The sequence below is a fragment of the Ostrinia furnacalis genome, unplaced genomic scaffold (genome assembly GCF_004193835.3).
Source record: "Ostrinia furnacalis isolate ACB-3 unplaced genomic scaffold, ASM419383v2 OfSCF3824, whole genome shotgun sequence".
Taxonomy (NCBI): domain Eukaryota; kingdom Metazoa; phylum Arthropoda; class Insecta; order Lepidoptera; family Crambidae; genus Ostrinia; species Ostrinia furnacalis.
This window is the reverse complement of record NW_021134063.1, coordinates 110,073-124,475: the sequence shown is the minus strand read 5'-3', so window position 1 is coordinate 124,475 and position 14,403 is coordinate 110,073. Positions and strand designations below refer to the sequence as shown.

At 36.2% G+C, this 14,403-nt stretch overlaps 1 protein-coding gene across 1 annotated transcript; it reads left to right on the top strand.

Annotated features, from left to right (window-relative positions):
- The first annotated feature begins 2,498 nt into the window (after positions 1-2,498).
- On the top strand, positions 2,499-14,041 carry LOC114358258 (ATP-sensitive inward rectifier potassium channel 1). Its single transcript, XM_028312169.1, has 11 exons — positions 2,499-2,802; positions 4,382-4,866; positions 5,330-5,477; positions 5,981-6,172; positions 8,985-9,056; positions 9,490-9,600; positions 10,098-10,204; positions 11,221-11,370; positions 11,930-12,049; positions 12,203-12,301; positions 12,622-14,041. The coding sequence occupies exons 2-11, from the start codon at positions 4,403-4,405 to the stop codon at positions 12,743-12,745; spliced, it is 1,587 nt and encodes a 528-aa protein (XP_028167970.1). The 5' UTR covers positions 2,499-2,802; positions 4,382-4,402; the 3' UTR covers positions 12,746-14,041.
- The last annotated feature ends 362 nt before the right edge of the window (positions 14,042-14,403 follow it).

Genomic DNA, 14,403 nt, shown 5'->3' with positions numbered 1-14,403 from the left:
ATTACTCAGGAAAAACTGATATTTATTGAAAGGCACTGCGCTGTCCCAGTAAACGGGATTTAAAGGTATCCTTAAAGAATAGCATAGCTTTATGTACTTGCTTCAAACTAAATTTATTTGATGTTAAACTATTAAAGATTTTAATGTATAACGAAAGAGACTATAAAACACCACGATATAAGATTATTGTGTTGGGTGTGTGGGTGTGGATTTTGAGGCGAAATAAAACATTGCCAAATTATTTTTGTATTATTTTGAACCCTCATCTGGTAAAAAAATATGTATTATTGGTCTAACACTTAACTACTTAATTCATTGCCTGAAGAATGGGAGCGGTACGAAAGGGTGTTTTTGAGACGTCAAACGTCAGCGAAACTTCAGATTTGTATGCTGTGTCATGTCGTTATTTATTATCTTCTATAATCTTCTATAATCTATAATCTATATTATAAAAGAAAGTCGTGTTAGTTACTTCGCTTATAACTCGAGAACGGCTGAACCGATTTAGCTGAAAATTGTCAGGGAGGTAGTGTAGAGCCAGGAGAAGGACATAGGATACTTTTTATCCCGTTCGAAACAAAAAAAAAGTCTGCTTATTTATTGCCATTAAGGCGGAACAAAGTTCGCCGGGTCAGCTAGTAATATATATAAAAGAAAGTCGTGTTAGTTACACCACTTATAACTCAAGAACGGCTGAATCGATTTAGCTGAAAATTGTCAGGGAGGTAGTTTAGAGCCAGGAAAAGGACATAGGATACTTTTTATCCCGTTCGAAATTAAAAAAAAGTTATATTTATTGCCATTAAGGCGGAACAAAGTTCACCGGGTCAGCTAGTTATTAATTATTTTGACTTTTTTTTTTTTTTTTTTTTATCCACAACGAGGAATCTCTTGGCCTGTATCTCACCTGACTGTCTGTCTTTCAACATTGTAAAGCTTCTGGTAGTTAATATCCACAATAAAAGTCTTATACAGACTATTTTTTGTTCTCACTAAACATTTACAGTAGCTTAAGATAAATAACGTCTGATAAGAAAGATTTTATATCCATCACAGTATTTAGACAATTTTCCATAACAACAAAGATAAAAAGCAGCTACAATAAGTACAATGCTCTCTAATATGGTAAAGATTGTCTTTGAGATGTGTGCCAACTGCCTGCCTTGAATCTTATCGTCAAAGAAACTAAATAAAATCATAACATTTATTCATTGAAAACGAGAAATGTATGCTAAAAGAAAAATGTTCATCAATCAAGACCCTTAGAAGACGTATTTACGTGGAAATGAAACCTTAACAAATTAGGGGTTAATACTGTGAATAACATTTTAAATCTCACTGACAAGAATCTTCAGGAACGATCGCCATTTACATGCATGCAGTTGCTATCTATTTTTACACAACCAAATATTTACAGGAGATTGGTGACGTTTGATGCCTTGTCAACTTCCCTACATCATTTATTTTAGCAAAACCTATTTAATGCGTTTTATCTTATTCTTAAATAATGCGAAAGATCCATTTTATTTTTATTTTGAGTCGCAATTTCATATATCTAAACTATCAATCTCAGTACACAAAACTATTTCATGCAGATGCATTCTTTTGTTCGCATATATTTATAATTTTTTAAAGCGACAAAAGCCCCAAGGGTGTCCGCATTGGACTGTCGATTCGTTCGTAAGTCGCTAGTTCGATCTCCATTGATCGCTAAATTATGGTAAACATTAGCTTAAAAATATTGAGCATAAACTGGAGGGGCGTAATTCTTCTTGTAGTATCGACAACAAAGAACTTTCACAGTGTCAGCCAGAAACTCTACCACAAGAGTGGCGTTATCGGTAGTCTTTTTAAAATTAAAGGGGAGTAATTAAAAATAATACTTATGCTCCTTTTAAATATTATAAATTGATGTGTGCGTGCAACAATTCCGCACGAAATCACAATGACGCACAATGATGTGAACTAATATTTATTGTGAAGTTAGCGCATCAAATAAATCGTAAATAAAATTAGTTAGCGGGCGGGCTAGGCGGCTTACGCTCGGATCATTGTAACTGCGGTGGGTGGTTCTGCAAACGAATCCAATTTAATTTCTTTGCGAAGAAAATTTTCTAACTACTAACGTTTGCGGAGAAACTTTTACATTTAGGATACGAAAAAAATCGCATTAACCATAAGAAAGGCAAAGGGTTTCCCCAAAGATTTCCAGAACTAACGGTCCTGCACCGCATCCAGGTGTGAACAAAACTCCTAACTAATATAATTCAATCAATAAATTTGGAGCTGTCTTTTATTGGAGTAACTTTAGCTTTACTGATAGCAGAAATAAGTATAAGAATCAAAAATATTTTTTTAAAGTAAACAGATAAAAAAGTGTCAAAGGATAACTCAGCTAAAAACATGCATGAATCCTCTCACGCAGAATCACCCACCGACCGCTGCAAGGTCGCATTCAATCTTGGGGCTTAGTGGCCGCTCGAGCGCTCTCCACTCACACAATTAGCACTGATAAGAGATAACGAGATAGCTGAAGGCTCAGTCATCACTGTCTAATACGACACTCGAGTTACGCAGAATTACGAAATCGGAGAAATTAAATTGCAATTTTCAAAAAATTTGAGAATCACGCGAATTTCTTTTGGAACTATTTTTAAAGGTATTTTTGTGGTTGAGAGATTTCAAGACTTTGTGGTGTATAAGGAAAGTGATATATTTTGTGATATGTGAATACAAAACATCATAAAGTGTGAGATGAATCTGTGACAGCGAAGTGTTTGCGAGAAATAATTAAAATATACGGTAAGATTTCTACATGACGTTCTTTAGGGTGTTGAGAGACAATTTAGCAAAAAAACAAACGTTGTAAGTAGGTACACAATTTGTAAATTACAATGAAAAAATTGAGGAAATTCAAATCTTTTATCTTTGATAGTGAATTGTGCCGTATCACAGTGTGTTATGGAACTGTATAAACGGACATTCTCATTGATTTGATGAAACGTATAGAGCTCAGTTATACAAACATGATAGTAAAACTCCCGTTTGAAAATTCCACGTAGTTTTCGCGGTATACAAATTCAAAGTTACCTATTTTTTTACTTCAAAATTATGCAAAAATATTCTCACTCGTTAACTAATAACATTTAATTCAGAATTGTTATAATACTTCATAGAGATCTTAAAACTACACGTAATAAGCGTATTAAGTGCTTCGTAAACGCATTCAGTTAATTAGGAAAAATGATTTTAGTGATTTTTGTTTTTATTTTTTTTCTCAATTATATCTTAATATATGCAAACATTTTTAAGTGCAAGATATAGTCTGATATTTAGTCTAATTGCATAAAAAAAATCAGCTTTAAATTCCGTGATATATTTGAGGAAAATCAAATTGAAAATATGCGCAATATAGAATTGTAAATTTCCCATCACTTTATAATAGCAATATTTCTTTTGGATGTTTAAATATCATCAGCTCGATTGTACCAAATTATTGTATTGACATTCGATTTACATAGGTTTCAAATCGATGAGAAAATTATTAAAGGTAGGATAAATTTCGACTTCCTAGATTAGTTTACATACTTTTTTAGTTAGTTACTTACATACAACTTAAGTTAATATAAGAGTGTTAAAAAAGAAAAATAACTCGACTTGAGAACCTCCTCCTTTTTTTGAAGTCGGTTAAAAACAATGTGAATGTGACTTTTTAGAACCTTCAACACTATGCACATAACAGGCGGGATTTGAAACTTTTTAGACATGAATTATTCCTTCCAAAATTGTCGACCCTAGACTCGTAAAAATTTTATTAAGACGTTTTATGTTTTTTCTCAAATATATCACGGAGTTTAAAGCTGATTTTATTAATACAATTAGATTAAATATCAGACTATATCTTGCAATTCAAAATGTTTGCATATATTAAGGTATAATTGAGAAAAAAAATAAAAACAAAAATCACTAAAATCATTTTTCCTAATTAACTGAATGCGTTTACGAAGCACTTAATACGCTTATTACGTGTAGTTTTAAGAGCTCTATGAAGTATTGTTAACAATTCTGAATTAAATGTTATTAGTTAACGAGTGAGAATATTTTTGCATAATTTTGAAGTAAAAAAATAGGTAACTTTGAATTTTTATAACGCGAAAACTACGTGGAATTTTCAAACGGGAGTTTTACTATCATGTTTGTATAACTGAGCTCTATACGTTTCATCAAATCAATGAGAATGTCCGTTTATACAGTCCCATAACACACTGTGCGTATGTTTAATTTGTATTTGCCAACGTGTCTTTTAAGTTTTGGAATGTTTACAGTTTTAAATCAAGTAAAATTGTATTATTTTGTTTTACATCGTGATATTTTATTTAAGGTCAACAATTATTCACAAAAAATGGAAAATGATCAGCTAATAAAAGATTTAGAATTCGAGCAAATAAATCTACTTTATGATGAATGTGTTAATTATTTGAAGAAAAGCAAAGACACAGATATTTTCCAAGGAAAGAAATATCATTTGACTGATGACGACTTTGAAGAGCCTGATTACGAAACAATTAAAGAAAAAGATGTAAAAAACAAATCAAAAGAAGAAGCAAATAACAAAACTAATAAGTATGAGAATCATAATGGCTTTTACGAACTTAAAATCGATTATAAAGTTGAAAACGAAATAATCTCAGGAGAAAGCGTGAACTCTTTGGATGTCAAGTCGGAGAGATTGAGGAAATTGTCGCAGCAGCTTCCAAAAATAATCATAACTCAAAGCAATACGAGTCTGGATTTAAAGGAAGGAAAGACGAGGGTGGAGGATTTGGTACCTCCAGCGAAGCAAGAGCCAAAACAGCAGCATAATACGTAAGTAACTAGTTGCATAAAATATTTTTTGTAGTTTCATAGAGATAAATATACATATTTAATCTTATTGAATTTCGGCCCTATTAACATTTTATTTTTCGTGCTACGATAAATACGAACCCATTTTTTTTTCTAGCTAGGTAACACTCTGTAGCTTTAATTATTTAATTACTTTACATCACTGTAACATCTGATGAAACAAATAAATTAATGAAACAAGAATCAAATTACGTAAAAAATGTTCTTTTGGCAGCTTCAGTACTGACACGGCTTAACAAAGTCCCCATAATTTAACAAACTGAATGCTTCACAGCACAACTTACGTTGTCATACACCACAACATTTTTTGAATGCCTATTCAGCGGAACACAGCTGATCTATGACATTTTTATGACCTATGTTACCTGTGATTTCACACAGACAATTATAATTTACAATAACAATTAAATGTTCACTGTGACAGTGTGCGAAAGCCCCCGCCCCTCCGTAGAGGGGGCTACGGCGAGTTCCCCAAACGTTTGGTTTCCAAGAACGGCGTGGAGAATGTGGCTTTGATATCCAACGTGCCTTTCGGGAAGATCCGACTTCTGAACGACACTTTTCACACTTTGGTAAGTCAAATAGTCATCAAACAGTCGACTGCTTATTAGCCTATACAATTTTGTGCAAAATAAACCGTATTACAACGAGATAAGTTGTTTTTGATCCTAATTTGTCATAATATTAATTTGATGTTTTAATGACAGTTTTGGACGTAACGATTGCAATTTTAATCACATTTTGGTTTGATTTTACAACATAAATCTTTACAAACAGAAACTATCTTCTTTATCTTTCCCCTTTCTTGTAAGGGCTCGTTTTGTGGGTTATTTAATTTTCTCCTCTAAATTTATAACAATCGTGATTCTAGTCTTCATACAATATTTCATTTGAGAAACTGTCCATAGTTAATAGGAATTTGGCTAAAGTCTGTCTTGGATTCAACATAATAAAGATCTTCTTTTCTTTTTACAATTTTACCCATCATTCATCAACCTCCACGCACTCCACGAATATTTTGCGTGAAAGTCATCAGTCTCTGCTTTGCCAATGCTGATGCTTTAAAAATTCCCAGATAAACCTGCAATGGCGTTGGATAGTGATGGGCACGGTGCTCGTCCACTTCACCATCTGGCTGGTGTTCGCCGTGTTCTGGTACATCACGGCGCTGGCACACTATGACTTCGAGCCGAATCCGCCGAACAAGACCTGCGTGACTGGGGGCAAGGATTTCGTCAACATCTTCCTCGCTTCTGTTGAAGCTCAGGCAAGTATATATCTTGTTTTGTGCTGGTGTTCGCAGTTTTCTGGTAGGTACATCACAGCGCTGGCACATTATGACTTCGAACCCAATCCAAAGAGACCTGCGTCATTGGGAGCAAGGACTTCATAAAAATATTCCTCATTTCCATATAAGCTCGGGTAAGCACTGGATCGCTTACCTTTTGTAATCATGAAACTTATTGATTGAGTGCGGACCGAATCATGAGTAATCAAGACATAATCAACGTTTTCACATTGGAATAATTAGCTACTTAAAATACAGACAAATTACAAGTTAGGAGATAACCAAATCTACGCAAGCGGCGGAAAAGAAGCACATTTTTCAATTCAGCCGTAATTTTTCAACAATTCCAATTCGACTAACAAGCCGTTAGTTAATTCCACAAAAGAGGAAGCTCTCGCCAATCGGCCTTGATTGCTCAATTTGCTCCAATCTTTATAAAAAGGAACTAGGCGGGGCCGTCACCAATTTTATGCAGCTATATTGTGACTGACGGCGAAGAAAGATCGGGTCGAGGATGTTTTTCTTTAAACTATTTTATCGTTGTCCTGCAGTAACCATCTTTTAAAACGAACGAATGAATGAATTTTATTTTTACTTAATTAAGCTTGGAACATTTAGGCACTTTTATTCATAGGTATTTAATGACAGTATAAACATTATACCATGTTACTGTGGTCTCATAGTTTAGGTAGTTGTAAGAGTAGGCGCACACCGTTGATTTTTAGTTGGCCGATAGTTGTGCCCGATTTTAAATTGTATGAAGAATCGGCCAAATCGAATCGGCGTAGTGTGCGCACTCCCATACATGCCCATACTGATCAACTGCCCGACTAAACTATCGGCCGACGAAAAATCAACGGTGTGTGCCTACTCTAAGCCTAACAGTTAGATACTCTTGAGTTTCAAAGATCTCTAGGTACTTCAGTCGTCATTTTTTTTAACCTTTTTATACTTAAAAATCTAGTCTTATAGGAACTTGACCTATCCGTCTGTCTACCTATCTAGGACTTAGAAAATTTGAGTGTGATGAAGTTTTCCTTGAAAAGACTTAAATTAGTAACATCAAATTCGAATTTATCAATGTTTATGCTGTTATGAATGATCCAGGGATCTTCATTGTCATCATCCGTCATAATTTCCACGACAGTCCTAAGTATAGCGGAGCGTGCCGATCTGATGCGATGTTCACAATATTACGTGTAGTTCACTTTTGGCAATAACAAGGTGTGGGACATAGCGATTCAATAAAAAAAACTTTCTCAGAACAAATTAAATTATTATTAATGTCAACGAATACAGTAATATAAGGACACAGCACTGGCTCAAGTTCTTCGAAGCAAAGGGAATACATGTCAAAAAGTTAAGTTGAGAATTGTAATACATAGAGAGCTTTGTAAAATGTTGGTCTCGAAGCGCTCTAGTAGGGCAAAAAAAAATTATGAGACATGTAAATGTAAAGGCTCCATAAGAGCAAAGTTTTTAGCATTATTTCGTGATTTATGTTTTTATTTTTATTTTAATACTTGTCGATTTGTAAGCATTAATAAAGAAAGAAAGAAAGAAAAAATGTTTATTCATTAAATATTTAGATATTTAATAGTCCATGCAAATAAAGGAATTTAATATTTTCGATTGTTTACCTGTAAATTAATGCTTGTGTCTTAGACCACAACTAAATCGTGGGCTGTCGTAAATAACCTAGACTTTGGCGTGCAGTAGTAACACTACGTTACAACTACATTAGTTAATAGAACAATGACTGCTGATCATGACCGTATTAAGGAGAAACTGTGGCCTCGACATTCGCATTTATTTAGATATAGTTAATCGGAATACTTTTATCATGAGTCTATGAAACCTACTTCGAATTCAATGCCGACTGAGACTGATGCTGAATAGAATCCACCAGCCGCCTTCCATCACCAGGGAACCAGACGCAGGTTAGCGTACCATCCCTATATTGTTGACATTCCACCAGCTCGCACTAAGCGTTTCGATTACTATTTTATAATGCGAACAGCTAGGGATTGGAATTCGCTGCCTGCTGCTGTCTTTCCCGAAGACTATAATCCGGGCGTTTTCATGGCGAGAGTGAATAGGCACTTACAAGGCAGATATTTACCATCATAGACTGTATCCCACTTAACACCAGGTGCGATTGTGGTCAAACATTGTTGATTGTGGTTTCGTATTTTTTGTAATATTTGCACATCGTATGTACGATAGAATATGTTGGAAACTTCTCTTTTTATAAATAATAATAATAATAATAAATAAATATCCTTTGACATTTTACACTGCGCCGCTAGCCCCAAACTAAGCAAAGCTTGTACTATGGGTACTAGACAACGGATATAAACATACTTATATACTTTTTTTTTTGTAAATACATACATATTATACATAGAAAACACTCAGTCCAATACAGTTCATGCACACAAATGTTTGTACTGTGCGGGAATCGAACCCGCAACCTCCGGAATAGTAGTCCGATTCGAACCACTACACCAAACGGCCGACAATTATAACCATTTGTAACCGTATTCTGGCAAATAAATGATTTATTATTATTATTTATTATCAAATACCTGCCTTGTTATGCGTAAAAAAAGATTTGAGCTTATTATGTAACGAACATAATACAACAGAGATTATTACATCGGACTCTACATTTTTAAGTTTCAGTTCTGACCAGACTGAGCACAGTGCCTTTTAAAATTATTATTTTTAATCGTAGCACGAAAGTAAGCTTTTCTTTCTTTCTAAATTCCTTTATTTTTCCTATTTACAGACGACCATAGGATTTGGCGACCGGACGATTGACGAAGAGTGTCCAGAATCAATATTCCTGTTTATCATGCAGGTAAGAAAACATCTTATTGCAGCCTCTACTTGTGTTTCGTAGGCATAAAAATAATGAAACATGAAAAGGGTCCGAGAAAGAACGATTTATAAGAAATAATTTAATAACTCTAAACAAATAAAGACGTTTTTGATTTAATTTTTATTTTTAAGTAGCTGGCTGTCTCGAATAGTTTGCTACTAAACACAATAGTCCATAACACAAAATCAAGGTTCAAGGGCATCAGTAATTCTTTTTTTAAAGTTTGCGTTAATATTTTTTAAGTATGTTAATTTCTAAGGCTGGGTTGCACCAACTTACTTTAACTTTGACAAACGTCAAAGAGCTGTCAAAAACAAAAAGCACCGGTCATCGTCAAAGTTACGGTCAAAATTGGGTGGTGCAACCCAGCCTTAGAGTCTTGACTATAGCTAGGTCTTTATTTATATTTCAGCTAATCCTAGGAACTGGACTATCCGGAGTCCTGACATGCGTCGTGTACGCAAAGCTGACACGACCCGAGAAACTGTCCAGAGATGGCGTTGGGTTTAGCAAGAAAGCTGTGGTATGTGCAACTTATAACTAAATTATTATTATAATTAATTAATTAAATTATTAGAATTAAATTATGTAATAAATTAGAAGCTTGACACTTGTTTAAATCTTATTCGTTGCCTTTTTGATAAATATAATGACATAGAAAATTGAACGCCTGATGTTATTTCACCGCAATACCAGTACGTGTAATTGCTATTAAGATGCTTAAGGAGATCAAATTCAAATTCAAATTCTTTATTGCTCCAATGTTGGTATGTATGGTAATGAGATGATAAGTAACGAGCATTATCGTCGAATTAGTTATTAGATCTTATTCGTCATTAGCTTTTATTCAATACCAATTTAATTTTCACGAAAATCCAAGTCTAGGGTATGATAAATAAATAAATGAGATACAAAACTAAACAGTACAATTTAGATGGTCTTTTAGCTAGGACTTTTACATGATTAGTTCATGTAAATTGTCGTTATTAAAAGCGTCACTATGGTTTCTGTTCGTTCCAGATCAGTCTGCGCGACGGCAAGCTCTGTCTGATGATGAGGGCGTGGGACCTGAACTACGACCACATCATCAGCTCGGAGTTTACGGCGCATTTTGTGAACACGCACAGGTAATTAAAGTAACAAAAATAATATAAAAACCGGAAGCACAACGTATATAAAGAAAAAATAGTTATGCTTGGAATAAATACTCATCGTAGGTAGTGTTTTATTCATCGTCTAGACTCTAGGGGGACCGTAAATAAATAATAATAGTTCAATGTTGTTCTACCCTTAAAAACTAGATGACCAATGTTCTACCAAATATAAACTAGAAAACCAGTGTAGCGAATCCCGAGGGAAAGTACTTTTTTTAAAAAGACAAAAATGACTTCGCACTGATTTTAATAAGAAAACAAATTACAATAAAAAATAATTGACACAAAAATGCAAAATCCGAGAGTTCCGATCGCAGTGACGGCTGAAGGCAAAGTGAGCCCGAGTCTTTTTTTTTTTTTTTGAAGTGACGCGCGCTGGTAGCTTGAGGAGCTTTTCCAGCTTCACCGGGCAGAGTGGCGAGTACAGAAGGTACTCTAGCCGTTTGGCGATCGGGCCGTATCGAGCGCATAAGGCGCCCGATCAGTGGCAAACCCAACTAGAGGGTTGCCCACCGCGGTGTTGGACCATAGTCCAGCCTACGGCGGGCTCACTCTAGTGGGCCCGATCGAGGGGACTACGGACGCGGCCTGAGGGCGCCACGGTAGGCTCGGACCTCGGCTCAGGCCGTGTCCGGGGGGAGCCCGAGTCTCACTGCGCGCTGGCTTATATAGGGACGGTCGCCACAAATCTTCACATCTCCTACACCAGTATATTCGTTTGGCTTGCATTAGAATCTACGGCACCCTAACCTAGAGTCCTACTACACGAATACCAATCATCATCATTTAGTTTCCATTGCAAGAGGACTCTAATATCCCAAAGGCAAATGGAGGATGGTCTTCACTTCCCAGTCTTCCACTCTCGCCTGACGAGTTAGAGACCTGAACACAACATCAAACTTATTTTCTCTTTTCACGTCTCATCAAGGGCTTAGGCTAATCGAGGCTATTATTTTATTCCATTCTTTAAGCAATTATTCGCCTTTCAGAACAAAAGAAGGCGAGATGCTGCGCTACTACGCCCGGGGACTGACGCTCCAGCAGAACCAGTTCCTGCTATGGCCTGTGACCCTGGTGCACGAGATAAATGAGGATAGCCCCTTGTTCCACTTCACGCCGCAGCACGTTGCGCACAACAGGTAAATGATTGGCTACCTCTTTTATAATGTGAACAACTAAGGACTGGCCTGCTGCTGTCTTTCTCGAACACTATAATCCAGCTCGGATCTTAATCTTCACGGTGAGAATAAGAATAAGAATAAGAAATTTATTCATAATGTTCATTACATGTCAAATGAGAGTGAATAGGCACTTACAGAGCAGGTATGCACCATCCTAGACTGTATCACACTCAACATAGTGTGATTGCAGTCAAATGATATACAAAACTGGCTACTAAAACTATAAAAAGGGTGGTTCGAATCCCTCGAGTGTGATAAGTAGAAGAATTTAAAAGTTTTGGACGTTTACAGCGTAAGTATTTTCTCCTATAAGCTGGCGAATTCGCCTGCATTATTTTTAATAACGGGGCCACATTTTACCCAACCCAGTGGACCATTCTCTTGGATCACATAAATAATTCATAGTTAGTATGATATGGAACAATTTACTAGTTCAGCAAAGCTCCATTTCATAACGTTTACAAAGCGGTATGATTGAAGCCATGAAAAATATTAAATTTTTCTCAAATTATTTCAGCTACGAGATCACAGTGAGCCTGAAGGGAGCGTCGGCATCTATGGGCACGTTCACACAGAGCCAGACCTCCTATCTTCCGAAAGAAGTTATTTGGGGGCATCGCTTCCCACCAGTGGTCAAGTAAGATAATCTCCTTCTACGTGAAAATAGTGGCCCTTTTATGTATGGTCTCGGTCTAGAATATAGACTTACCAATGGCATATCCTTAGTGGCATGGCAACGCAGAAGACGAGACAAAAAATATTCCCAAACGTGCTCAATTTTTCATTTCAGGTACGACACGCGAAAACAAAAATACGTGATTGACCACCAGAAGCTGGATGCTACTGAACCAGTTGACACTCCGGATTACAGCGCTAGTCAATTGTACAGGTAAAATTATACTGTTGCATGTATCTGGTCAGGGATAACTATGAAATCTCCAAGTATCGTCACTAGTTTTTGAAAAAGTGCTGCCAAACTATCAATTAGTTCGATCACCAATAAATGAAGCACGGTTTATGACCCTTATAACCCCTATAGCTCTCCAATAGTTGACGTCTAGAACCTGATGATGGTGAAATTGTAGCGACCTTATGTTTCATGTACTTAAGTGTCTAATTATGGGTGACTCTACCAAACTCGAACCTGCTGCCCTCTGCTCTGTGTATCTGCATGCCCACCAAAACCTAACTCAGCTCCATCTTTTCCAGCATGCTGGACGACAAGCCTGACCTGCCGCCACGGCCGGGCACGCCCAGTAGCTTCAGCGACAAGATCTCCGCCTTCCAGCTGGAGAGGACCTCGTCCTTCAAGCGGAGGCCGGTCAAGCCATGAGCCAGGCTGCGGCAGAGCTACGTCACGATACGCACTTTCTCCATTTAAAGTTTTGAAGATTTCGTTCATTTCAACCAAATGTCGTTTACTGCTCATCAGATCGTCGGGCCACTGAGTGGGAGGCCTATTTAACATTCTAACTGTAGCGTCTTTTCACGAGTGGATAGGTGACGGTGACCACGGGAATTGTAAGCAGCTACAATCTGTCATTTAAGCGTCTAAGCGCAAGGGATCTTGCCCAAAAAATCTGATTTGCTTCCCCCTGGGGCAGAAACTGGGTATTCCACCAGTAGCTAAAGCCTGTTGCAGCACTTCCAGCATACTAGACCAGCATTTAAACTTCCAAAGCCATAGAAAGCTATGGCTTGGCTTGGCGTTGTGGATAAAAAAATTGTGAAAATTATTCTGTTCGTTTCAACCAAATGTCGTTTACTGCTCATCAGATCGTCGGGCCACTGAGTGAGAGGCCTGCTACGTATTGCGGTCCGTGGTCGCCACTCCATAGCTTTTCTGCTGTTGGGACATTAGTTCTGAAAGCCATATGTCGACACACGATATCATAAGACTGGCTCTGGCAAGGTTACGTCACGACACGAGCTTTCTCTATTTGAAGCTTTGAAATACGTAACCCTAATTCATCATTTTAGCTTCTTAGGCCAGTCCACTACTGTAAGATGCCTCCCATAAAGAAACAAAGCGATCATGAACTTCTCAACCTTTTCCATCTAGCAGTTCCAATGAAATTGTTTGGGTACGGTATTTCGGATGTTATCGTTAATTGTATCGCAAAAAAAACTTGATTAATTTGTGATAAGATTGAATTTCATACATAATAATAATAAAGTTTATTTATTTCTCTTTCACAATATAGTCACTATAAAATACTGTTGTGAACATCAAAATGCTTAATAAAATTGTACGTGTAATCTGGTTTGTAAATAAATAGTATTTTGCAATATTATTAGTCATTAAGTTGTTTATTATGCTAGGTTTATCATTGTGTAAATTTTTCCATCTACCTATATCTTTTTGCAATATAGAATTTATAGCTAACTAACTACATAAAGTGCCACAGTCTTGTAAATAACTTATATGTTCCCTTTATTTTAAATTAATTGTGTAGCTCTGCCTCTTTCTTGCTTTATGCCTGAATTAGTGATGATAATTCAGTATTTTACATTTAATTTTATTGTTTAATCTCAATTGTATACGATAAACGATTAAGTATTATTGAAAACTAGCTGACCTGGCGAACTTTGTTCCGCCTTAATGGCAATAAATAAGCAGACTTTTTTTTAATTTCGAACGGGATAAAAAGTATCCTATGTCCTTCTCCTGGCTCTAAACTACCTCCCGGACAATTTTCAGCTAAATCGGTTCAGCCGTTCTTGAGTTATAAGTGGAGTAACTAACACGACTTTCTTTTATATATATAGATAAATATAAAATATTTTTATTAATTATCATATTTTTATTTCTTACTTATTTTCCTTTTTGTAAATTGTGTACGACTTATTGTAAGTATTTCGTTTGTTACTTAGATGAAGGTGATGTAAAACATGCGCCTTTGCTAAAAGCTTATCTATGACATCACCACGCGTAGTTACTTTGGTTACTTGAACGAAAACTAGAATTCATTTGTTTGCCAAGTCAACGCA

Coding starts and splice junctions, on each gene's coding strand:
- LOC114358258 (XM_028312169.1), top strand. CDS start 4,403: ATGGAAAATGATCAGCTAATAAAAGATTTAGAATTCGAGCAAATAAAT. Junction 6,173..8,984: donor TCGCTTCTGTTGAAGCTCAG/GCAAGTATATAT, acceptor TCCTATTTACAG/ACGACCATAGGATTTGGCGA. Junction 12,302..12,621: donor AGCGCTAGTCAATTGTACAG/GTAAAATTATAC, acceptor CATCTTTTCCAG/CATGCTGGACGACAAGCCTG.